This window comes from Salmo trutta, chromosome 8, assembly GCF_901001165.1.
Source record: "Salmo trutta chromosome 8, fSalTru1.1, whole genome shotgun sequence".
NCBI lineage: Eukaryota > Metazoa > Chordata > Actinopteri > Salmoniformes > Salmonidae > Salmo > Salmo trutta.
The window spans coordinates 43626547-43650989 of record NC_042964.1 but is presented as its reverse complement, the minus strand read 5'-3'; the positions used below and the strand labels follow the sequence as shown (position 1 = coordinate 43650989).

At 42.1% G+C, this 24443-nt stretch overlaps 2 protein-coding genes and 1 long non-coding RNA gene across 6 annotated transcripts in view; all 3 read left to right on the top strand.

Annotated features, from left to right (window-relative positions):
- Positions 1–318: 318 nt before the first annotated feature.
- On the top strand, positions 319–10277 carry LOC115199037 (normal mucosa of esophagus-specific gene 1 protein). Of its 2 annotated transcripts, none has more exons than XM_029761553.1 (4): positions 319–559; positions 864–952; positions 1186–1246; positions 9766–10277. In XM_029761553.1, the coding sequence occupies exons 1-4, from the start codon at positions 506–508 to the stop codon at positions 9832–9834; spliced, it is 273 nt and encodes a 90-aa protein (XP_029617413.1). In that variant the 5' UTR covers positions 319–505; the 3' UTR covers positions 9835–10277. The 2 variants fall into 2 exon arrangements, with proteins under 2 accessions (XP_029617413.1, XP_029617412.1); XM_029761552.1 differs by lacking the exon at positions 9766–10277 and adding an exon at positions 3726–4349 and having other exon boundaries at positions 325–559.
- On the top strand, positions 7900–9538 carry LOC115199039 (uncharacterized). The gene is made up of 3 exons (XR_003879339.1): positions 7900–8276; positions 8493–8580; positions 8997–9538. It is a non-coding gene; the product is annotated as an uncharacterized LOC115199039 (long non-coding RNA).
- An 8928-nt stretch (positions 10278–19205) lies between the features above and the next one.
- Positions 19206–24443, top strand: part of LOC115199036 (anoctamin-4) — a 45074-nt gene continuing 39836 nt past the window's right edge. Inside the window, exons 1-2 of one of the 3 annotated variants that reach the window (XM_029761549.1) lie at positions 19206–19665; positions 20897–20977. In XM_029761549.1, the coding sequence (XP_029617409.1) occupies positions 19425–19665; positions 20897–20977 (322 nt within the window). In that variant the 5' untranslated portion in view covers positions 19206–19424. The remainder of the gene's footprint in view (positions 19666–20896; positions 20978–24443) is intronic. The other 2 variants (XM_029761548.1, XM_029761550.1) reach the window with 2 other exon arrangements.

Sequence of the window (24443 nt, the reverse complement as noted above, 5' to 3'; positions counted from 1 at the left end):
CAGTCTATTAGTATCTATTAGTATTAGTATCACTTTGCTGGTGCAACACAGGTAACTTACCAGGTATCACAATAAACAAATATAAGGTTTTTTAAATTTATTTTATTTACATTCATACACAATTTTAGCACATTTTATTTTCTATCAAAGAGGCTATAACAAAATTGACTTAAAAGATTTCTCTGCTGTCTGAATGCTAAGAAAATGTGTACAAATAAATGCATGTCATTTTCACCTTGAATATTTAAAACCACAGGGGGGAGATGTGCTCAGACTTGATCATGTGCATCTGTCTACGTGCTTTACAACTCATATCATGCTTTACAACTCATATCACCTCTGGTTGGCTAGGAGTCTACTTCAGACTGACGGTGCTCACAAGCACCTTGGAACTTTGGCAGTAACAGGTGAGACAGACAGCATCCATTGACCTGTTGCCTTATAGGATAGACCTACACAGATTAAGGATTTACTCTACAGAATAAGAATTGATACCGAATGGAATATGAAAAACAAAATGAAGTTTGGATTGATTCAGATTATGAGGAGGAGGAAACAGGTGAGTTTCTCTCTATTTCTTGTTTTGGATCAGTGTTGTCAAGGGTTTCTGATAAAGGTTATTCTTTCCTCCTATCCTAGCAAGGTTATTCCCCTCAGGAGTTTAAAGGAAATTCCAAATAGAGAATTTAAGCTTTTCTTTACTATCAGGTTTATTTATTTATGGGAATTTCATTTCCCTTGCTTCCTGAATTTAAATACTGTATGAGGACCTTAATTCTCAAAAGGAGTTAAGAACAACCGTGTTATCTACTATAAGAAGTATAAGGCCCTCATCCTGACACCTACATGTTTCTCTCTCCCAGGTGATTCCTCTGATGGGCTGCATGGCATTGTCTACTGCTGGAGCCATCTTTGCCTCCCTCTACTTCCTATTTACAAAGAATGATGTCATGTGAGATTTGATGTATACTATTTAATATGGATTATATTTGTTTGTCTTGCTATTTGTTTTGTTTCTAGTAATGTGAACTAGAAGTACTAACCTGACTTATCTAAAGTGAATTTGCTTATCAGTCTCTGACAGGTCTGCCGGTTTTTTACTTTCTCATTTGATAAAAGACAAACCCTGGCATAGCAGGCAGGGATATATTCTGTTTTAATAATTTGTCTTCAACTTTCTTTCAGTTTAAATACAAGTAGAAACCCTGAACCCTGGGAGGGAGTGGACCCATCTAAACCACAGAAGGTAATTTATAACATAAGCACTACTTCTATGTCTATTTCTGTCATCTCTACGTTGGCATTGGCATCAGTAGCCATTTGTGTCAGTGGTTCCTTCTCTATTCTGCTTAGTCACACAAACAGAGCAGCATTGCCAAGTATAACTATAACTCGCTCATCGTGGGCAGGATGTATCTATCCCATTTTAACTGTCATCTAAACGTCATTTAAACTGTAATCTAAACGTCTGTATTCATGGGTTATTCTCTGCATGGGCACCTATTGGTGAAGGAGGCAGGCACCAGTAGTGTTACATGATGGGTGATTTATTGACTGTGGATGTAGCGAGAAGCTAGCAGTGTTGGGGAAGCTACTCTGAAAATAAATTTTACCAAGCTACCAATTACTTCACACTGAAAGAAGTTAAGCTACTCTAAAGCTACCCCTGTGAAAAATATAGTTTACTTAACTAAAGTTGCGTTGAAAAAGTAGTTCACTACATCGTAACTACTTCGTGAAAAATAATCATATGTAAATCTGAAAATTATAGGTAGGTAATTTAGCCTATTAAACACAAAAATTATGTTTCAAGTGAGAATTAAGTAAGTCTTATTCTGAAAAGGAAAGGAAATGATTGCCTACCTCACCCATATTTAATTTTCTTTCTGCAAAAAAAGTAGTAACTACACTGCTACATGGTAAAAAAAGTATTGTGTAGTTACAGTAGTTAGCTACACCGCTACATGGTAAAGAAGTAGTGTGTAGTTCCAGTAGTTAGCTACACCGCTACATGGTAAAGAAGTAGTGTGTAGTTCCAGTAGTTAGCTACACCGCTACATGGTAAAAAAGGTAGTGTGTAGTTCCTTTAGTTAGCTACACCACTACATGGTAAAGAAGTAGTGTGTAGTTCCAGTAGTTAGCTACACCGCTACATGGTAAAGAAGTAGTGTGTAGTTCCAGTAGTTAGCTACATCGCTACATGGTAAAGAAGTAGTGTGTAGTTCCAGTAGTTAGCTACACCGCTACATGGTAAAGAAGTAGTGTGTAGTTACAGTAGTCAGCTACACGGTAAAGAAGTAGTGTGCAGTTCCAGTAGTTAGCTACACCGCTACATGGTAAAGAAGTAGTGTGTAGTTCCAGTAGTTAGCTACACCACTACATGGTAAAGAAGTAGTGTGCAGTTCCAGTAGTTAGCTACACCGCTACATGGTAAAGAAGTAGTGTGTAGTTCCAGTAGTTAGCTACACCGCTACATGGTAAAGAAGTAGTGTGTAGTTACAGTAGTCAGCTACACCGCTACATGGTAAAGAAGTAGTGTGTAGTTACAGTAGTCAGCTACACCGCTACATGGTAAAGAAGTAGTGTGTAGTTCCAGTAGTTAGCTACATCGCTACATGGTAAAGAAGTAGTGTGTAGTTACAGTAGTCAGCTACACGGTAAAGAAGTAGTGTGCAGTTCCAGTAGTTAGCTACACCGCTACATGGTAAAGAAGTAGTGTGTAGTTCCAGTAGTTAGCTACACCACTACATGGTAAAGAAGTAGTGTGCAGTTCCAGTAGTTAGCTACACCGCTACATGGTAAAGAAGTAGTGTGTAGTTCCAGTAGTTAGCTACACCGCTACATGGTAAAGAAGTAGTGTGTAGTTACAGTAGTCAGCTACACCGCTACATGGTAAAGAAGTAGTGTGTAGTTACAGTAGTCAGCTACACGGTAAAGAAGTAGTGTGCAGTTCCAGTAGTTAGCTACACCGCTACATGGTAAAGAAGTAGTGTGTAGTTCCAGTAGTTAGCTACACCACTACATGGTAAAGAAGTAGTGTGCAGTTCCAGTAGTTAGCTACACCACTACATGGTAAAGAAGTAGTGTGTAGTTCCAGTAGTTAGCTACATCGCTACATGGTAAAGAAGTAGTGTGTAGTTCCAGTAGTTAGCTACACCGCTACATGGTAAAGAAGTAGTGTGTAGTTACAGTAGTCAGCTACACGGTAAAGAAGTAGTGTGCAGTTCCAGTAGTTAGCTACACCGCTACATGGTAAAGAAGTAGTGTGTAGTTCCAGTAGTTAGCTACACCACTACATGGTAAAGAAGTAGTGTGCAGTTCCAGTAGTTAGCTACACGGTAAAGAAGTAGTGTGTAGTTACAGTAGTCAGCTACACCGCTACATGGTAAAGAAGTAGTGTGTAGTTACAGTAGTCAGCTACACCACTACATGGTAAAACAGTTATTATCTACTTAATAAAAACATCTAAATAGACAAACTACATGTAGTTCAGTGCTCCCCAACACTGGAAACTAACAGGGTTGGTATCAATCCCATTTCAATTCAGGAAACTGACATTCTAATCAAGCAATGAGGAAAAATGTCACTGCATTGTGAATTGACCAAATGTAAATGGAATTGACCCCAACCCTGGTGAGTATTTGTAGTAAAATGTGATCAGAAGTGGTGCTTGTTTTTGTAAGTATTGCTGTTGTGTAAGTGACTGTGTTGTTCCTATTCTGAAGCTGGTCACTATCAACCAGAAGTGGAGGCCGATTGAAGAACTGGAACAGGTGAAGAGCATGACCAAGTGATCTGCTCTCTCTCTCTCTCTCTCTCTCTCTCTCTCTCTCTCTCTCGCTCTCTCTCTCTCGCTCTCTCTCTCCACCCACTCCCTTTCCCTTTCCCCTCCCCCTCCATCCTGATTGGGAGCCCACCAAGTTGCCTGCCTCTCCTTCCATCAGTCGAGCGGAATAATTTCTACACTGACCAGATTCTCTGATCCTGCAGTACATCTGTACTGCACTATAGCTAACTATAAGTGTGACCAAAGCTATTTGTTTGTGAAACATAATGTATGTGTGAGGGTGAAATAAGTTATTTCAATTGAAAATGGGCATTGCTTGTGTTATTAATGATTAATGAGGAGTGTGTGCCTGTGTGATCCAATCTAAAGCAATGGCTGTAAGATGACAATGACACCATCAAAAAAATTGCTTTAAGAAAAGGTGGTCTTTCCAGCTAAATATATTGTACTATAGAAGTAATAATGCACTGATAGTTCCTTCAGAAAGTATTCATACCCCTTGACTTAAGCAACATTTTGTTGTGTTACAGCCTGAATTAAAAATGTAAATGAATAACTTCACCATGCCCAAACGGATATTCAATATCTGCTTTTTTCATTTTTACCCATCTACCAATAGGTGTCCTTATTTGCGAGGCATTGGAAAACCTCCCTGGTCTTTGTGATTGTATCTGTTTTTGAAATTCAGTGCTTGGGACCTTACAGATAATTGTATGTGTAGGGTACAGAAAATCATGTTAAACACTATTTTTGCACACAGAGTGAGTCCATGCAACTTATTATGTGAATTGTTTAGCAAATTTCAGCTTTTCGTGTTTTATTAATTTGTAAAAATTTCATACAACAAAATTCCACTTTAAAATGATGGGGTATTGTGTGTAGGCCAGTGACAAAAAAATATATACATTTTATAGATTTTAAATTCAAATTTGTATGACCTTCAACAACTAAACTTCAACAACTAAAAAAAGAATTGTCCTTTCACTATTCAACTGCGTTCATTTTCAGCAAATTTAACATGTGTAAATATTTGTATGAACATAACAAGATTCAACAACTGACACATAAACTGAACAAGTTCCACAGACATGTGACTAACAGAAATTGAACAATGTGTCCCTGAAAAAAGGGGGTGTCAAAATCAAAAGTAACAGTCAGTATCTGGTGTGGCCACCAGCTGCATTGAGTACTGCAGTGCATCTCCTCTTCATGGACTGCAGAAGATTTGCCAGTTCTTGCTGTGAGATGTTACCCCACTCTTCCACCAAGGCACCTGCAAGTTCCCGGACATTTCTGGGGGGAATGGCCCTGGCCCTAGCCCTCACCCTCCGATCCAACAGGTCCCAGACGTGCTCAATGGGATTGAGATCCAGGCTCTTCGCTGGCCATGGCAGAACACTGACATTCCTGTCTTGCAGGAAATCACGCACAGAACGAGCAGTACGGCTGTTGGCATTGTCATGCTGGAGGGTCATGTCAGGATGAGCCTGCAGGAAGGGTACCACATGAGGGAGGACGATGTCTTTCCTGTAACACACAGTGTTGAGATTGCCTGCAATGACAACAAACTCAGTCCGATGATGCTGTGACACACCGCTCCAGACCATGACGGACCCTGCACTTCCAAATCGATCCCGCTCCAGAGTACAGGCCTCGGTGTAACGCTCATTCCTTCGACGATAAACGCGAATCCGACCATCACCCCTGGTGAGACAAAACCTTGACTCGTCAGTGAAGAGCACCTTTTGCCAGTCCTGTCTGGTCCAGTGACGGTGGGTTTGTGCCCATAGGCGACATTGTTGCCGGTGATGTCTGGTGAGGACCTGCCTTACAACAGGCCTACAAGCCCTCAGTCCAGCCTCTCTCAGCCTATTGCGGACAGTCTGAGCAATGATGGAGGGATTGTTCGTTCCTGGTGTAACTCAGGCAGTTGTTGTTGCCATCCTGTACCTGTCCTGCAGGTGTGATGTTCGGATGTACGATCCTGTGCAGGTGTTGTTACACATGGTCTGCCACTGCGAGGACGATCAACTGTCCGTACTGTCTCCCTGTAGTGCTGTCTTAAGCGTCTCACAGTACGCACATTGCAATTTATTGCCCTGGCCACATCTGCAGTCTTCATGCCTCCTTGCAGTATGCATAAGGCACGTTCACGCAGATGAGCAGGGACCCAGGGCATTTTTCTTTTGGTGTTTTTCAGAGTGAGTAGAAAGGCCTCTTTAGTGTCCTAAGTTTTCATAACTGTGCCCTTAATTGCCTACCGTCTGTAAGCAGTTAGTGTCTTAACGACCGTTCCACAGGTGCATGTTCATTAATTGTTTATGGTTCATTGAACAAGCTTGGGAAACAGTGTTTAAACCCTTTACAATGAAGATCTGTGAAGTTATTTGGATTTTTACGAATTATCTTTGAAAGACAGGGGCCTGAAAAAGGGATGTTTCTTTTTTTGCTGAGTTTATATTGGTAATGCAAAAGCAAAGTGCACTATCTAAAATCTAAATGTGTTTATCCAACTTTCTTGGCTTTCTCATAGTGTGTATGTGTAAGGGCGCCATGATTGGGATAGCCTGAACTCAGGTCCCGATAGAATATCAAGGCAAATCACAGTAACTGCAGTGAAAACATGGTGGAACAAAGCCAGAGTGCACTTAGTAACTTCATTTACTGCTATTTGCCTTGGTTTTTACTTGGATTTTGTAGTTACAGCAAATTTGACACAAGATAAACCAATACTACAAAGCCTGTTTCAGTTTTAACTCAATTTTGACCAAATGTGTAGTTACTGCTCTTTTCAATTGTATTGTTTTTTGTCCATTGTGTATTTCCGTTTGCGGAATGTTTAGATAAAGCCTGGAATAAAATAAAAAGGGATACCTAGCATTAAATTGTACAAATATTTAGCTTCTATATGTGGTAAATGACACGTGTGTACAGTATATAGATTGTGTATAGGCTTGTCTCCCATATGAACCTTCTCTTTGTGCCAGAGTGGGTTCAAATGCCTTCTGGTTCTTTTGTTCTGTATTTATTTATCTGTATATGTATGTATGTATGTATGTATGTATGTATGTATGTATGTATGTATGTATGTATGTATGTATGTATGTATGTATGTATGTATGTATGTATGTATGTATGTATGTATGTATGTACCAGGCAAAAGTTTGGACACACCTACTCATTCAAGGGTTTTCTTTATTTTTCTATTTTCTACATTGTAGAATAATAATGAAGACATCAACACTATGAAATAACACATGTGGAATCATATAGTAATCAAAAAAGTATTAAACAAATCAAAATATATTTTACATTTTAGATTCTTCAAAGTAGCAACCCTTTCCCTTGATGACAAATTTGTACACTCTTGGCATTCTCTCAACCAGCTTCACCTGGAATGCTTTTCCAACAGTCTTGAAGGAGTTCCCACATATGCTGAGCACTTGGCTCCTTTTCCTTCACTCTGCGGTCCAACTTAATTGGTTTGAGGTCGGGTGATTGTGGATAAAAAGGGGCCTTTTATTGTCCCAAGCACAATGTGCACCTGTGTAATGATCATGCTAGTTTAATCAGTTTCTTGATATGCCACACCTGTCAGGTGGATGGATTATCTTAGCAAAGAAGAAATGTTCACAAACAGGAATGTAAACAAATTTGTGCACAAAGTTTGAGATAAATAACCTTTTTGTGCATATAGAACATTTCTGGGATTTTTTATTTCAGCTCATGAAACAAGGGACCAACACTTTACATGTTACGTTTATATTTTTGTTACCTGTAGTTGAAAACGATGTATTTGCTTGGTGTCTATCAATGACTGACTGCACCATATTCATTTGCTGGTCCAATACAGGTAACCACCAGGTGTCACAAGAAACAAAATAGATACGTTTTCTAAACATATTTATTTTCCCTAAATAATAGTCTCTTTACATTCCATCAATTTAAACACATTTTATTTTCTATCAAAATGGTTCTAACAATTATATTTACTTGAAAGAGTTCTCTGCTTTCGAGACGCTCAGAAAACGTGCAACAGAAGTGCACTTGGCATTTTCACCTTGAACGTTTGAAACCACAGGAGGGCGATGCGCTCACACTCACAGAGGAAAGTTGATCAACCGCCGGCTCAATTGAAACACTGTGAAGTATTTCGATAGCGAATATGTCTACGTGCTTTACAAGTCATATCACCTCTGGTCGGATAGTAGCCTACTTCAATAGATGATCAGGATGCTCTGCTCACAAGGACCTTGGGACTCTGGCAGCAGCAGGTGAGACGGACAGCATCTACTGTATAGTCCTGTTGCCTTATAGGATGGACCTACACAGATTAAAGATTTGCTAGACAGAATAATACTTTTTACCAAATTAATATTCGACTCAATCATTTAAAACAATCCTATGTGTTTTCTTTTAAATACCTGAAGGGAATTTGAAAATAAAAATGTAGTATGGATTTATTCAGATGCTGAGGAAGAGGAAAGAGGTGAGTTTCTCTCTATGGTTTCTGATGAAGGTTATTCATTCTTCCTATCCTAGCAAGGTTATTCCCTTCAAGAGTTTAAATTAAATTCCATTTCCCTTGCTTCCTGAATTAAAATATGTACACCCCAATTCTCAAATGGAGCTAAGACCAACCATGCTATCCATGTATAAGGGTATAAGGTCCTTATCCTGACAGCTACATGTTTCTTTCTCCCAGCTGATCCTCTGATCGGCTTCATGGCATTGGCTGCTGTAGGAGTCACCTGTGCCTCCCTCTACTTCCTATTTACAAAGAATGATGTCATGTGAGATTTTATGTATTTTATCATGTATTTGCTGTACATTTTTAGGGCTGATTTCCTAGACCCAATTAAACCTAGTACTGTACAAAAGCATTTTTGTGGAGATTTTCAATTTATAATTTTTAGTCCAGGGTAAGATTTAATCTGGGTCTGGGGAATCCACATTTTTTCTTATTGCATGCACATTATATTTCCTTGTGTGGCTATTTCATTGTGTTTCTAGTAATGGGTACGATTAGAAACTTGAAGTACTAACCTGGTATGATCTAGCTTTAACTGTAGCTCCATGCTGATTTCCAAATGTGTTTATCAGTCTCTGACAGGCCTGCCCCGTTAACTTTATATGTTGATAAAGACAAACCCTGGCATAGCAGGCAGAGATATATTCTGTTTTAATCATTTCTCTAACTTTCTTTCAGTTTAAATACAAGCAGAAACCCTGAACCCTGGGAGAGACTGGACCCATCTAAACCACAGAAGGCGATTGATAGCATTATAAACACTTTTATGTCTGTCTATTTCTTACCTGTCTATGTTGGTATTGACATTTCTTGCTTTTTTTGGGCTTAATTAGTGTGCTGTGTATGCTTTACATTATAAACACTCTTCATATGCCTCGTTATTTCTGATAGAGGACCACTCTAAATTGATATTGGTATGGGTATTGAGACCACTCTGTGGTTAACGTTATGGGTATAGGTTGTGTGCCAATGCAGTGGTTCCTCCTCTATTCTGCTGAGTCACTCACACAACAGAGAAACGTTGCCGAGTAGGACTATAACTTACCATAAAGGGCTGGGCATCCATCGGGGGGCGGGACGTCTCCTCTTTCTACTGTCATCTAAAAGTCATTTCATCTGTTATCTAAACATCTGTATTCACAGTTGATTCTTTGCATGGGGACCTATTGATAAAGGAGGCAGATGCAGTAGTGATGATTTGATGCCCTGTGGGATTGATTGACTGTGGATGTAGTATGAAGCTAGCAGGGTTGGTGTCAATTCCATTTCATTTTTGTCAATTCAGGAAGTTGACTGAAACTGTAATTCTAATCAAGCAATGAGGAAAACTGGAACTTTAACTTTACTTTACTTTGTCGATTGACTAAATCTAAATGGAATTGACCCCAACGCTGGTGAGTATTTGTAGTAACATATGACCAGTAGTGTTATCGTTGGTGTTGTGCAGCTGGTCACTATCAACCAGAAATGGAAGCCCATTGAAGAGCTGGAGCTGGTGAAGAGTATGACCAAGTGATCTCTCTATCTCTCTATTTCTCTCCATTCTCTCCCCTTCCTCCCCCTCCATCCTGAATGAGAGCTGCCTCCCTGCCCTTCCCTGTACCCCCCTCCCAGTCTAGCAGAATCCATTCTGCACAGACTAAATTCTCTGATACTTAGTGTGCGGAAATGCTTCTGCTATGCTGGTGGGGTATCACTGTGCTCAATACTGTTCCCAGGACTGAGGATGTCCACAGCTGTAGTGTTACTTACATCACCAGGCAGTAAAGAGTCAAATCTTTTGTCTGCACTGTAAACCAGCTGTCTGTCTGTCTGTCCCAGTGATGTAACTGCATTGTACTGCACTATAGCTGACTATAAATGTGACCAAAGCTGTTTGTTTGTGAAACAAACTGTATGTGTGTGTGAAATAATAATTATTGCAATAAAACATTACCATTGCTCGTGTTATTAATGAGGAGTGTCTACATGGAGTTAAGTACGTCCATTCTGGTGGTTGTTTTCAAAAGCTTGTGTCCCCAACTATCATCAAGGTAACTTTATCACAGCTCTGTCTGGCTTGTCTCTGTCCCCAGAAGTGTGTCTGTTGGAGACATTAACCTGTGTAATGAAACTGTGTGCCAAACTAACCCTTGTGCCAAACTGTCCATGAGGTGACATCATAGTTCTGTCTGGATTCTGTCTGTGTCTCAAACTGTCGGTCTAGAATTAGTATTCAGAAAACATTATCGGCCATGCATTGTCTTGACTGATGGAACAGTCCTAATGCACCAGACTGGGCTGCTTGGAGCCAATCCCTCTCTTAACATGATTACTGATTTCATTGAGGCAGAGGGCGAGCAGGATGGGGATAGAGTTACCCTCAGGACACTGTGTGTGTCTGTTGTGTCCGCGTGCATGCACCTTTGTGTTGCTCTCCTTGTGTTTGGCATTCAGAGACAGTCCTCTTACTGGTTGGTGGAGCAATAACACCTACATGTCCCTCTCATAAAGTGTTATTATTATATCATCACTTACTACAAGTATACACTGAGTGTTCAAAACATTAGGAACACCAGAGCTGCCCGCCAGTCAAGAGTCACCAGAGCTGCCCGCCAGTCAAGAGTCACCAGAGCTGCCCGCCAGTCAAGAGTCGCCAGAGCTGCCCGCCAGTCAAGAGTCGCCAGAGCTGCCCGCCAGTCAAGAGTCGCCAGAGCTGCCCGCCAGTCAAGAGTCGCCAGAGCTGCCCGCCAGTCTAGAGTGGCCCGACTGCCCGGAGCTGCCAGAGTGGCCCGACTTCCCGGAGCTGCCAGAGTGGCCCGACTGCCCGGAGCTGCCAGAGTGGCCCGACTGCCCGGAGCTGCCAGAGTGGCCCGACTGTCCTCCGGGCCAGCCCGAGTGGCCCGCCTGTCCTCCGGGCCAGCCCGAGTGGCCCGCCTGTCCTCCCGGCCAGCCCGAGTGGCCCGCCTGTCCTCCGGGCCAGCCCGAGTGGCCCGCCTGTCCTCCGGCCCAGCCCGAGTGGCCCGCCTGTCCTCCGGCCCAGCCCGAGTGGCCCGCCTGTCCTCCGGCCCAGCCCGAGTGGCCCGCCTGTCCTCCGGGCCAGCCCGAGTGGCCCGTCTGTCCTCCGGCCCAGCCCGAGTAGCCCGCCTGTCCTCCAGTCCAGCCAGAGTGGTCCGTCTGCCAGGGTCAGCCCGAGTGGCCCGTCTGCCCGGCGCAGCTATCGGCGCCACCGAAGTGGGCGACGCCGAAGGTGGAGCGAGGTCCACGTCCTGCACCTGAGCCACCTCCAGGAGAGGTGGGTTGGGGAGGGAGGGTGTAGCACAGTGCCGTCGTTGACGGCAGCCACCCTCCCTTCCCTCCCTTATTGTTTAGGGGGATATTTTTTGTTGTTTGGGGGTTTGTTTTTTCTTTTAGGTGCATTCCGGGGTCTGCACCTTGAGGGGGGGGGGTACTGTCACGTCCTGACCAGCAGAGGGCGTAATGGTGTTAGTTTTGGTCAGGATGTGGCAGGGGTTTTGTGTGTGTGAATGGTTGTGTTGGTGATTGGGACTCCCAATTGAAGGCAGGTATGTTGAGTTGCCTTTGATTGGGAGTCCTATATAGGAGTGTGTGTTTTTCTTTGGGGTTGTGGGTAGTTGTTTTTGCACTGCGTTTAGTTAGCCTGCAAAACTGTTGCTGTCTTGTTTATTGTTTTTTCACCGTGGATGCTTTACTCTTTTTGAATTAAACTATGAGTATCCACATTCCTGCTGCGCCTTGGTCCATTCTTGAAGACAACTGTTACAGGTGGTTTCGGAGCAGTGGCTTCTTCCTTGCTGAGCGGCCTTTCAGGTTATGCGGATATAGGACTCGTTTTCCTGTGGATATAGATACTTTTGTACCTGTTTCTGGGATTGATTTGCACTTTTCGCACCAAAGTACGATCATCTCTAGGAGACAGAAAACGTCTCCTTCCTGAGCGGTATGACGGCTGCGTGGTCCCATGGTGTTTATACTTGCGTACTATTGTTTGTACAGATGAACATGGTACCTTTAGGCGTTTGGAAATTGCTCCCAAGAATGAACCAGACTTGTGGAGGTCTACAATGTTTTTCTGAGGTCTTGGTTGATTTCTTTAGATTTTCCCATGATGTCAAGCAAAGAGGCACTGAGTTTGAAAGCAGGCCTTGAAATACATCCACAGGTACACCTACGACTGACTCAAATTATGTCGATTAGCCTATCAGAAGCTTCTAAAGCCATGACCTCATTTTCTGGAATTTTCCAAGCTGTTTAAAGGCCCAGTCAAGTGTATGTAAACTTCTGACCCACTGGAATTGTGATGCAGTGAATTATAAGTGAAATAATCTGTCTGTAAACAATTGTTGGAAAAATGACTTGTGTCATGCGCAAAGTAGATGTCCTAACCGACTTGCCAAAACTATAGTTTGTTAACAAGAAATTTGTGGAGTGGTTGAAAAACGAGTTTTAATGACTCCAACCTAAGTGTATGTAAACTTGTATGTAAACAGACTTCAACTCTATCAACAGATATAGCTCTATAACCATATCAATTTGATATCTCAAGTAAAATAGACTCTCTTTATTACCACAGAGACTAAATAATCCATCCTCCTCTCTTTGAGGTAATCAATGATCTGATATGACTAGATGGGTGAAAGCTATACAACAGAACCCTTGCTTACACCCATTCGATTGTGTGAGATCTGCACATACCTAGAGGAAAGAAAGGAAAGGTGCACATGTAAAGGGTTTGAATAGGGTCAGTGTGTGTACGTGACAACAGTCTCACATACACACATCCTGCCTCTCACACCCCTGTCTTGTGATCAGGAAGTCTAGCTCATTGGGACTTAGGCGTCCACTCCACTCCATAACCAGAACACTGACTGTGTTTGCTGTTGGTTATTGGGATAGGCAGGGTTTGTATCCGTTCTAAACTGATCACCCAGGCAAGAGCAGAGTGCAGTACTAAGGTTCTAAGCCAGGCTAGTCACAGTGTGATGGTTATTAGTATAGAAGGAAAACAGGATACTGCTGACAACTACGCCATCTAGTGGTGTTAATGTAATACAACAGCACAAACAGAATCTCACCACTCTGGTCTTCCATAGATGCAGAAGTGGCCAGAAACAACACTCTTGTCCGAAAATATATCAGTCAATGTCAAAACCCGGATGTATGACCTCTGTCATTGCCATATTATAACTAAACATGTTAACCTGACTCACATCTCTCTGCCTCTTCCCACTGGGCACACACTGGTTGAATCAACGTCGTTTCCACGTCATTTCAGTAAAATTACGTTGAACAAACATGGAATTGATGTTGATGTGAAATATGTGCCTTGTATCTAATAACGAATCAACTTTTTAGGTGAGTTTTCAAAATACTATATTTATTATTTCAGAATGTACTAACAGGTTCTTCATTCACATGTTTCCAGTCAACATATATTCCAGGTGAGACAGTGACAGACAGTTATGCTGCATTATTTAGTAAAAGAAAGCGTGAGTGACAGACACAAAGACAGATCTCACTCTCTCTGTCTCAGTCTAGTGATAATTTAACTCAAAATTGATAACCAAGGATCATTCACAAAAAACTAACAGCTGATCATTCACACACAAACTAACAGCTGATCATGTGATCAATGACCGGCCAGTACTGCATCCTGAGGTTAGGAAGGGAACGGAGGAGCCTGGTGGGAGGAGCTATAGGAGGACAGACTCATTTTAATGGCTGGAATGGAGTAAATGGAACTGAGTCAAACATTTGGCTTCCATATACTGTACAGTTCCATTAATTCCATTCCAGCCATTACAATGAGCCTGTACTCCTGTAGCTCCTCCCACCAACCTCCTCTGGAAGAGAATAGCAGTCTCTGTTCTAATGTCCATACCTGTGTACCACTTAGAATGCATGCACATTTTTTAGGCTAGGAGGTAGACTCTCTGAAGTTTGTGCAAGTGTGTGTAGCCCTGTTCCTGTTAGTCAGGACCTGCTCGATGCAGCTGGTCAGGCTGTACTGTAGGTATGAAGCAAGAGCTGTCGGGCCTTGGCCTGCAATGACACTAGAGGGCACTAGAATCACAATACACACAGAGAGAGCATTAGGACATTGTCTGCTTCTCAATGAATCTTTCCTCGATTCCTCACATCCTCTCACCTCTCTTGATGCCTCTTTGGCCTTTTCTCAATTGGATTTCCTCGATTCCTCACTTCCACTCCCTCCTTTCCTCTCCTTGCCTCCTTTTGAAGAAGTTCAAAGGTAATTGAGGAGAGGAGGCGAGGAGAGGAAACATGGAAACAAATTTGCTTGCATAAAATTAGACTCTCCTTCTCCACTAGCGCAAATTATTTTTCCATAATTGCATGCATGCTTTTCTCCTCTGAGAAAACAAGATACAATAAGCGTTTATTTGACATCAACACATACACTGAGTGTACCAAACATTATGAATATGTTCTGCTATTTCCATGAAAGACTGACCAGGTGAATCCAGATGAAAGCTATGATCCCTTATTGATGTCACCTGTTAATTCCACTTCAGTCGGAGTAGATGAAGTGGAGAAGACAGGTTAAAGAAGGATTTTTAAGCCTTGAGAAAATGAAGACAGGGATTGTGTGTGTGCCATTCAGAAGGGGGAAAAGGCAAGACAAAATATTTAAGTGCCTTTGAATGGGTATGGTTGTAGGTGCCAGGCGCACTGGTTGAGTGTGTCAAGAACTGCAACGCTGCTGGGTTTTTCACGCTCAACAGTTTCCTGTGTGTATCAAGAATGGTCCACCACCCAAAGGACATCCAGCCAACTTGACACAACTGTGGTAGTCAACATGGGCCAGCATCCCTGTGGAACGCTTTCGACACCTTGTAGAGTACATGCCCCGAAGATTTGATGTTTTGTACACTCACTGTATAATGGTCATGGAATTAGTATAATGAATTTTAATTGACACAAAACTTAGCCCAAAAAATGTCTGCACACTACACAGGTAAAGTAGTGCATGAGAGCGCTTTTGAGAACACCGAACATGAGACTTTCAAGATGGTGACACGGTAGAAATGTTACAAACTAAACAGTGTTTTATAGACAAACTGAGCAAGGTAATGATTGCGTCTTTAGCATGAATGTAAAAAAGCACTATTGCTAACACATACAAATGCGAGCTCTCATCTGAACATGAATTAATAGAGATTTAGAAACACAAATGGACCTATTCCACTCTTAAGATCACTCTGCTGAATGACAATACAAGAGGCACGAGTGTCATACTGTAGTACCTGGTGGTAGGCTATGTGCAAAAGTGTGTTCATAACCTATGGCACACAACATTTACTTGCTACAGATAGCCTTGGCGATCTGTTTAGTGGGAATCTGTCATGCTACAGATGGCCTTGGCGATCTGTTTAGTGGGAATCTGTCATGCTACAGATGGCCTTGGCGATCTGTTTAGTGGGAATCTGTCATGCTACAGATAGCCTTGGAGATCTGTTTAGTGGGAGTCATGCACCATGGCCTATTTATGCATCTACTCACCGGCATAGCCCCACCCCCTGCTGCCAGAGAGAGAGGGTGAGGAAGGGAGCCTCTGAGTCAGCACTCCGCACAGCCTTAGAGGAACATGCCCTCAGATTGCAGACACAGCAACCCAGATAGAAAGGCAACGATGAGTTCACCTCTCTGTCTCTTAGGTAAGACACAGGTTCCTGCTTGATGTGTGTGGGCAAAGTTTCTTGTCAAAGTTTCCAACACAACAACTTGTACTACACATGTTCTGCAACTTGACATGGTCACATGTCTTTTGTGCTGTTTGGCTGAGCTAGCCAAAGAAGCTGTGACTGCTTAGTTTTCCAGCTTCAAGGATGACGGCTTCTGGGCCTCTTTCTGTATCTAGACTATACTCTTTGGCTGCAAGGAGGCACTGTAGGCTACTTGGTGAGTGAAATGAAGACGTGCAGCTGTGTATTGAGGCCTAACACAACTCAAGCAAACAAAAGACACTGCTGTGTATCATACAGCTGCATGGTGTGAGGCAACTGACACTGATTGTTTCTCACCTTGACACATACACACATACACACACATTTAGTGTCATGTTGCCTTTTACTGAAGGTGTACCCTGGGAAGAGGCAGGTTGCCAGATAAAAGTGACTGACTGATGTCCCCTTTTGACATAAGATGAACCCATAGTCTTGTTTCATTCATATCAAATGACTATGATAACGTTGTAGCTCATCAGAAAAGATGTATTGTGTTTCACAGAAATTAGAGGTAATCTTCTCCCACTCTTTATGGGTCCTAGTGACCCCAAAAAGTATCTTCAAATTGTACTTTGAAGAGAGATAACTGTTTCATGGTGAATAATAACATTGAATGTAATTGTGTGAAATACACTCTTAGAAAAAGGGTTCCAAAAGGGTTCTTCGGCTGTCCCTATAGGGGAACCCTTTTCGGTTCCAGGTAGAACCATTTTTGGTTCCAGGCAGAACTCTTTTGGGTTCCATGTAGAACCCTCTGTGAAAAGGGGTTCTACATTAAACTCAAAAGGGTTCTACCTGGAACCAAAAAGGGTTCTTCAAAGGGTTCTCCTATGGGGACAGCTGAAGAACCCTTTTAGGTTCTAGATAGCACCTTTTTTTTGAAGCGTGTAGACACTGATATGTGAAGTACTGATTGAATTCATCATAAGAGAAGCAAAGCATATGGCAGCATAATCTGCCAAACATTAAAAGACGGTTTTCCAGCCAAAGATTTAGCCTACTAGTCCTGAATTTAAAAAGTACTTTACTCAGAGATTCTCCATTGAGCATGCTTTAAGTCCAGGACTAGGCCAAAACTCCACCCATGCAAAACCTGCTGAAATTTCAGGCAGCCTTTTCAAACAGCTCTTACACTAAAAGGGCATTATCATAATTTTCACAATTTCACAGTATTATTTCAACCTCATAGTGTGGAAATAGCATGTAAACACAGGAAAATCAGGTCTTTGACTGCACCGGCCCTTTAAAACAGCCCAGCTCTAACTTTCTATCTTTTTCCCCCTTCTACATTGAAAGATGTGAAGGTAAAGCGAGGGATACTTTCAGAAGTTCCCTGCAAAGGCGAAACCCTAATTTCAAGTCCCCAGGTCCTTCATCTTATGTTTGTGAATGTAGAACACGGCATTGAGGATATCGGCCTTTGAGTAATGACCTGACGGATCTAGGCTATTTCCCCTGGGTCAGAGGGCCTTCCTCCACAGTGCTGTGCTTTGCTGAGGAGCTTTTCCATTCAAAGTTGATAAACACGCACACAAAAAATGATGAAATATGCTCCACATTTTTCCAGTATTTTCCTGTTTTAAGATGTTGCAATGCAAACTGTGTCCTATAAATTTGTTTTTTTATGCCCATACTGAAAATATATTAGATACCTCCATGTTCGTTTTAGACATCGATATAGCTGAGATTCCACTTTACAGCATCTGAGCAAGCATATAATGTATAGCGCACATACTTTTCATCCGCTGCACCGAAAAGTTTTATCCTAGGACTCTTTAAGTGCAAGTGACAAACAATTTTTTTGAACAAACTTGCAGGAGTCAACATCATGTTTTTAAGCTGTACCGGGTGGCAGAAGCTGCTATACCATATCAAACTGTCATTCTGTACTACATGAAACTGAATGGTGGAGCAAAAACATGGAAACAACATTTGTCTTCTTGACCCAAAAGACCTTGACCTTAGCCTACATGCCATAAGTAGTTTTGCTGATGAACCTCTTACTGCAAATTAAATTCACATGGACATTTTAGGAAATGGCCCCATGATTTTAATGGATTGGTTGTGGATCATATCAAACTTACAAGCATTTCGCTTCACCTGCAATAACATCTGCTAAACACGTGTACGTGACCAATACAATTTGATTTGATTTGATCACGACAGGTCTGTTGTAGACATCCTGTTGGACACCAAAGATCAGTTCCTGGTGATCCAGAATTATACCATTTTCATCACACCACTCCACAGGTCGATAAACACTGGTATTCCTCATTGGGTAGAATCATCTGAGAATTTGATTGCATAAGTGTTTTGGAACAGTTGCATAATAAACAGCTCCCTCCAATGTGAAATCCCAACTAAAATATTGAGACTCAAGGTTATAGCACAATCTGACAGTTCTGAAAGATGCTGTGGACCAGCTCTGCACCTAGCTGTTTATCTGTGTTAATGATAAAAGCCATCTGTACTCACTGTACCATGCAAACCATCCACAATTTAGAGTTTATGTGTAACGCATTAATCTACTTATATTTAACTGCTGATTCATTCATACATTTTTATGTAGACATTTTGTGCAGTATAATCCCCTCTTTGAGAGAGTCCGTAATTGCATGTAGCCACAGATCTACAACAATAATCATTTGGTGGGTGCTTATAATGATTTGTCCTATTTTTTTGTGCATATGCCAACTACACCTGAGACACCCTCAGAGTGGTATCACGGGTTACCCTATCCCTACATTCGGTTGAAAACACAAACACTGGCATTAGAACTAGTGAAATGAAATAGGCTACTTCATGCCGCCATATTGTTCTATAATAGCATTATACACACAATGTGCTATATGCTACAGAATTTGTTGTTTGACGTCAGTCAAATGTAGGTACTTTTCAATAAAAGGTTGTGTGCTTAAATCAGAAAATGCCTCTAAGGTTGAAATATATTTAATGGGCTTAGGCTACAGCAATATGCTACACTCATGGTTAACTTATAAAGATGCGTATTTTGTAAGTCTCTAGCTGTAGGAACACGTCCATCTATTGATCTGCAGCCTATGAACAGTCAGGAGAGTGTGGCAGGGTGCCACCTGGACGACGTGCATGAAAACCACGCCTGTCCCAAACTCTTCGCCCACTGCTAAATCCATCGACCTTATTCTCCAAGCTTTCTGGGAGGACGAAGTCAGGGTGGACGATAACATAATGGCAAGCCAAATTATCCATAAAAAAACGTTATACATCCTGAGTAGTTGTAGGCTAGGTTCTGTATTTATTTATAGTCATTAAAATATTAGCTACACGTGTGCTCGAGACATGTAGGCTGGCTAACATATCTCAGGAATTGAACTTGCTTGTGATGATGCTGGTGGATCATGACTGTGCTGGGACTGATGTTCGGTTGGTTCGTCAGCTCAACAAGGGTATGAGGATTCAACCAGGGATATGCAGCGGAGGGACCGAGCAGCAACGGGGATGTAAAACTGGAGACGTCAATGAAAATATTGTGTGTCTGCAATCTCAGGATGAAACGGGACGGGTGTGTCCTGGAAGCCCAGCACTGGCGACAGACACGCGGGTATCCTCCTGTTCCACAGCAGGTAATGTCCAAAGAAAGCATTGCATATTTTTTTCTATAAGGTTTTCAAAGTAGGCGACACGAGATTAATGAAAACAAACGAATAACTCCTTTACATAGGAGCGTTTATAGCTGATTCTGTAGATAAGTGTTGGCGCATGGGTGGTGATACAATGTAGCAAAATGTACAGTGTGCTACAATTTACACTAACATCCCACACTTTAAATTAACAATTTAAGAGCAGCCATAAGCAAGTACATAGATGCTTAATATAAATCATGTATAGTCCTGATGAAGCTTAAATGTGATTGTTTTTCTATAGGCCAACTCTGCGTTATTAAACATTAACATTTTAATTTCCCTTGATGACCCAGATTTAATTGGTTATTTCTCAGCTCATCAGCCATAGGTTTCAGGGTTAATTTTTTATTTGACTGGATGACCCTCATAATCGTAGCCAGCAAAACTTCTCACATTCACCCATTATGGAGAGTCATTGACATGCATGCACACCAGTATTTCAATATGACACAAAGTGTGGAAATACAAGATGTGAGTCTTTTTAAATATTTTGCATCATGTTATCTGAAGTAGGCCTAAGTAATTGTTTGTAAATGTTGGCATCCTTTCCCCTCAATATAATTAGTAACGTTTCCAAAATGTTAATGCCTTCTTGGCTAATGAATGCATCCATTGCATCTTTTGAGCAGTCTGACTCAACATAGGTCTTGTAGTGGACGTGGAGACAGTATTGCAATTTAGGACTTATTTAGTGTGCCTTTACTTTAAATACACATTGGATAGTTAGGCGCAAATGTTTTCAGTCCATTTTCAGAGTGGCGACAATAAACATCCCCCTGAATTAAAGGGAACATGTATCTCTGAGTACAGTATTGATTATATTGCAGAACTTGCCCCATCCCAGACACAAAAGTCCATTCAAAAACAGACATTATTTATTTAGTAAGTTTCAGCAGACTCTGGCAAGAGTCTGCTGAAAGGAGGAGCTAGTGAAATCATTCACTAGCTCCTCCATAAAAGCTAATCGAACCAGTGGGGGCGTTTTTGTCTTCAGTTCTAAGACACAAATATGTCCTCCAAGAAAATCCAAAGCAGTAAATTGACTACTGTGTGTGACCTTGCATGGGATAAATCCAGGTTATCTGGGGTGAATAAACATGTTCTTGAAGGTTGAGTGTGATGTGAGAGTGGCTCTGACCAAGGGCAACCAATGATGATGTTGTCTTTCCAGACCGTGAACCAAGCAGTGGCAGTTACAACGTCTCCACTGGAACGGGAACCTTTTACAGCTGCGTCAGTCAGATCACCATCGGTAATTGTACTTTACAGAATGTCTTACTCTATATCCAAAAGACACCGCAACGGGAGGCCATATTTGGTTTGGCGGGAAAAAGTCACTCTGAAACTTTCAGAAATGTTTGGAAAATAGACCCTGTGTGAAAACGCTGACCACGCCAAGAAATCAGACTTTAAAAAAATGAGTCTATCCTTTATCAGGTAGAAGTAGACAAGATCCAATATCATGCATCTTTTACACCTGCACATGAACAATTCCTCAGGTGCTGTATGTGGAGTTCTTGACAATGAAATTGATATCGAGTAGCCTAGATAAAAAGCTAATGTTAATGGATGCATGGATGAGTGACCAGGCACAAGTCATTCACAGATTGATCATTCTAAATGTAGCCCACATGCTTTACCTTGAGCCACCTCTAGTCTTCATAAAATGACAAATCAATAGCATTTCTCAATAAGCTGCCTTCAGAGGAGTCAATATACCCCCTGGATGAGTGTGATTTAAAATCTTTCCCCATTGTTTGGCCAGGATAGGGTACTCTACATCACTATGGGTCCCCTAAAGTGCTAATGGCCGATCAGACTCCTCTAATTCAATCCTATTGGTTTGTTGTAGTCTTTACTCTAGTAAGTGCTGTTGAATATTGGAAATTAATAAGCGTATTATAACCATGGACAATTCCTGGATTACAAGCAAATGGTGTTCTAAAGTGATGAGCTACATCTAATCACATTTATTGAATTGATTTATTGATGCAGAATATTTACCTGGTCAAACATACTGACTGCTGCACTCACCATTGTTTGAATTCACTTATTGACCAGGCCAGCTGTTCACAGCCCATGATGAATCCAGATAAAATTCTATTTTACTGTAAACAAATTGACAAGACTTTCAGCACGCTTATAGGGAAGGACTTTCAACAAGCACTTGCACAAATGACTGACGATTGGCTGAGAGAAATTGATAATAAAAAGATTGTGGTAGCTGTTTTGTTAGACTTCAGTGCTGTGTTTGACATTATCGATCATAGTCTGCTGCCGGAAAAATGTATTTGTTATGACTTTACACCCCCTGCTATATTGTGGATAAAGAGTTACCTGTCTAACAGAACACAGAGGCTTCCTATCCAACATAACCCCCAGGGCAGCTGTCTAGGCCCCTTACTTTTTCATTTTTTCTAATGATATGCCACTGGCATTGAGTAAAGCCAGTGTGTATGTATGCGGATGACTCAGCACTATACACGCCAGCTACTACAGCGAGTGAAATCAATGCAACACTTAACAAAGAGCTGCAGTTAGTTTCAGAATGGGTGACAAGGAATAAGTTAGTGCTAAATATTTCAAAAACTAAAGCATTGTGTTTGGGACAAATCATTCACTAAACCCTAAACCTCAACTAAATCTTGTAATAAATAATGTGGAAATTGAGCAAGTTGAGGTGACTAAACTGCTTGGAGTAACCCTGGATTGTAAACTGTCATGGTCAAAACATGTTGATACAACAGTAGCTAAGATGGGGAGAAGTCTGTCCAGAATAAAGCGCTGCTCTGCCTTTTTAGCAACACTATCAACAAGGCAGGTCCTACAGGCTCAAGTTTTGTCGCACTTGTACTACTGTTCAGTCGTGTGGTCAGTTGCCACAAAGAGGGACCTCGGAAAATTACAATTGGCTCAGAACAGGGCCCTTAAATGTACACAGAGAGCTAACATTAATAATATCCATGACATGCTGAATGCACCGAGGTGTCTGTTTAAACTACTAGCACACAGCTCAGACACCCATGCATACCCCACCAGACATGCCACCAGAGGTCTCTTCAGTCCCCAAGTCAAGAACAGACTATGGGAGGTGCACAGTACTACGTAGAGCCATGGCTACATGGAACTCTATTCCACATCAGGTACAGTGCATTCGGAATGTATTCAGACCCCTTGAATTTTCCACATTTTGTTAAGTTACAGACATTTCTATATATATATATTTTTTTTCTTCTAAAAAATGGTATCACATTTACATAAGTATTCAGACCCTTTACTCAGTACTTTGTTGAAGCACGTTTGTCAGCGATAACATCCTTGAGTCTTGGGTATGACGCTACAAGCTTGGCACAACTGTATTTGGGGAGGTTCTCCCATTCTTCTCTGCAGATCCTCTCAAGCTCTGTCAGGTTGGATGAGGAGCGTCGCTGCACAGCTATTTTCAGGTTTCTCCAGAGATATCAAATCCGGGCTGTGGCTGGGCCACTCAAGGACATTCAGAGACTTGTCCCGAAGCCACTCCTGCGTTGTCTTGGCTGTGTGCTTAGGGTCGCTGTCCTGTTGGAAGGTGAACCTTCACCCCAGAGGTCCTGAGCGCTCTGAAGCAGGTTTTCATCAAGGATCTCTCTGTACTTCGCGTTCATCTGTTCATCTTTCCCTCGATGCTGACTAGTCTCCCAGTCCATGCCGCTGAAAAATATTCCCACAGCATGATGCTGCTACCACCATGCTTCACCGTTGGGATGTTGCCAGGTTTCCTCCAGACGTGTCGCTTGGCAGTCAGGCCAAAGAGTTCAATCTTGTTTCTCATGGTCTGAGAGTTTTTTAGGTGTGTTTTGCCAAACTCCAAGCGAGCTGTCACGTGCCTATTACTGAGGAGTGGCTTCCGTCTGGCCACTCTACCCTAAGGGCCTGATTGGTGGAGTGCTGTAGAGATGATTGTCCTTCTGGAAGGTTCTCCCATCTCCACAGAGGAACTCTGAAGCTCTGTCAGAGTGACCATCGGGTTCTTGGTCACCTACCAGACCAAGGCCCTTCTTCCAAACTTCTTACATTTAAGAATGATGGAGAACACTGTGTTCTGTTTTGCTAGCACAGACTGGAATATATTCCGGGATTCTTCCGATGGCATTGAGGAGTACACCACACGAGTCACTGGCTTTATCAATAAGTGCATCGAGGACGTCGTCCCCACAGTGACTGTACGTACATACCCCAACCAGAAGCCATGGATTATAGGTAACATTTGCACTGAGCTAAAGGGTAGAGCTGCCGCTTTCAAGGAGCGGGACTCTAACCCGGAAGCTCATAAGAAATCCAGCTATGCCCTCAGATGGACCATCAAACGGGCAAAGCATCAATACAGGACTAAGATCGAATTGTACTACACCGGCTCGGACGCTCGTCGGATGTAGCAGGGCCTGCAAACTATTGCAGACTACAAAGGGAAGCACAACCGAGAGCTTCCCAGTGACACGAGCCTACCAGACGAGCTAAATAACTTCTATGCTCGCTTCGAGGCAAGTAACACTGAAACATGCATGAGAGAATCAGCTGTTCCAGACGACTGTGTGATCACACTCTCCGCAGCCGATGTGAGTAAGACCTTTAAACAGGTCAACATTAACAAGGCTGCAGGGCCAGACGGATTACCAGGACGTATACTCCGAGCAATGCGCTGACCAACTGGCAAGTGTCTTCACTGACATTTTCAACCT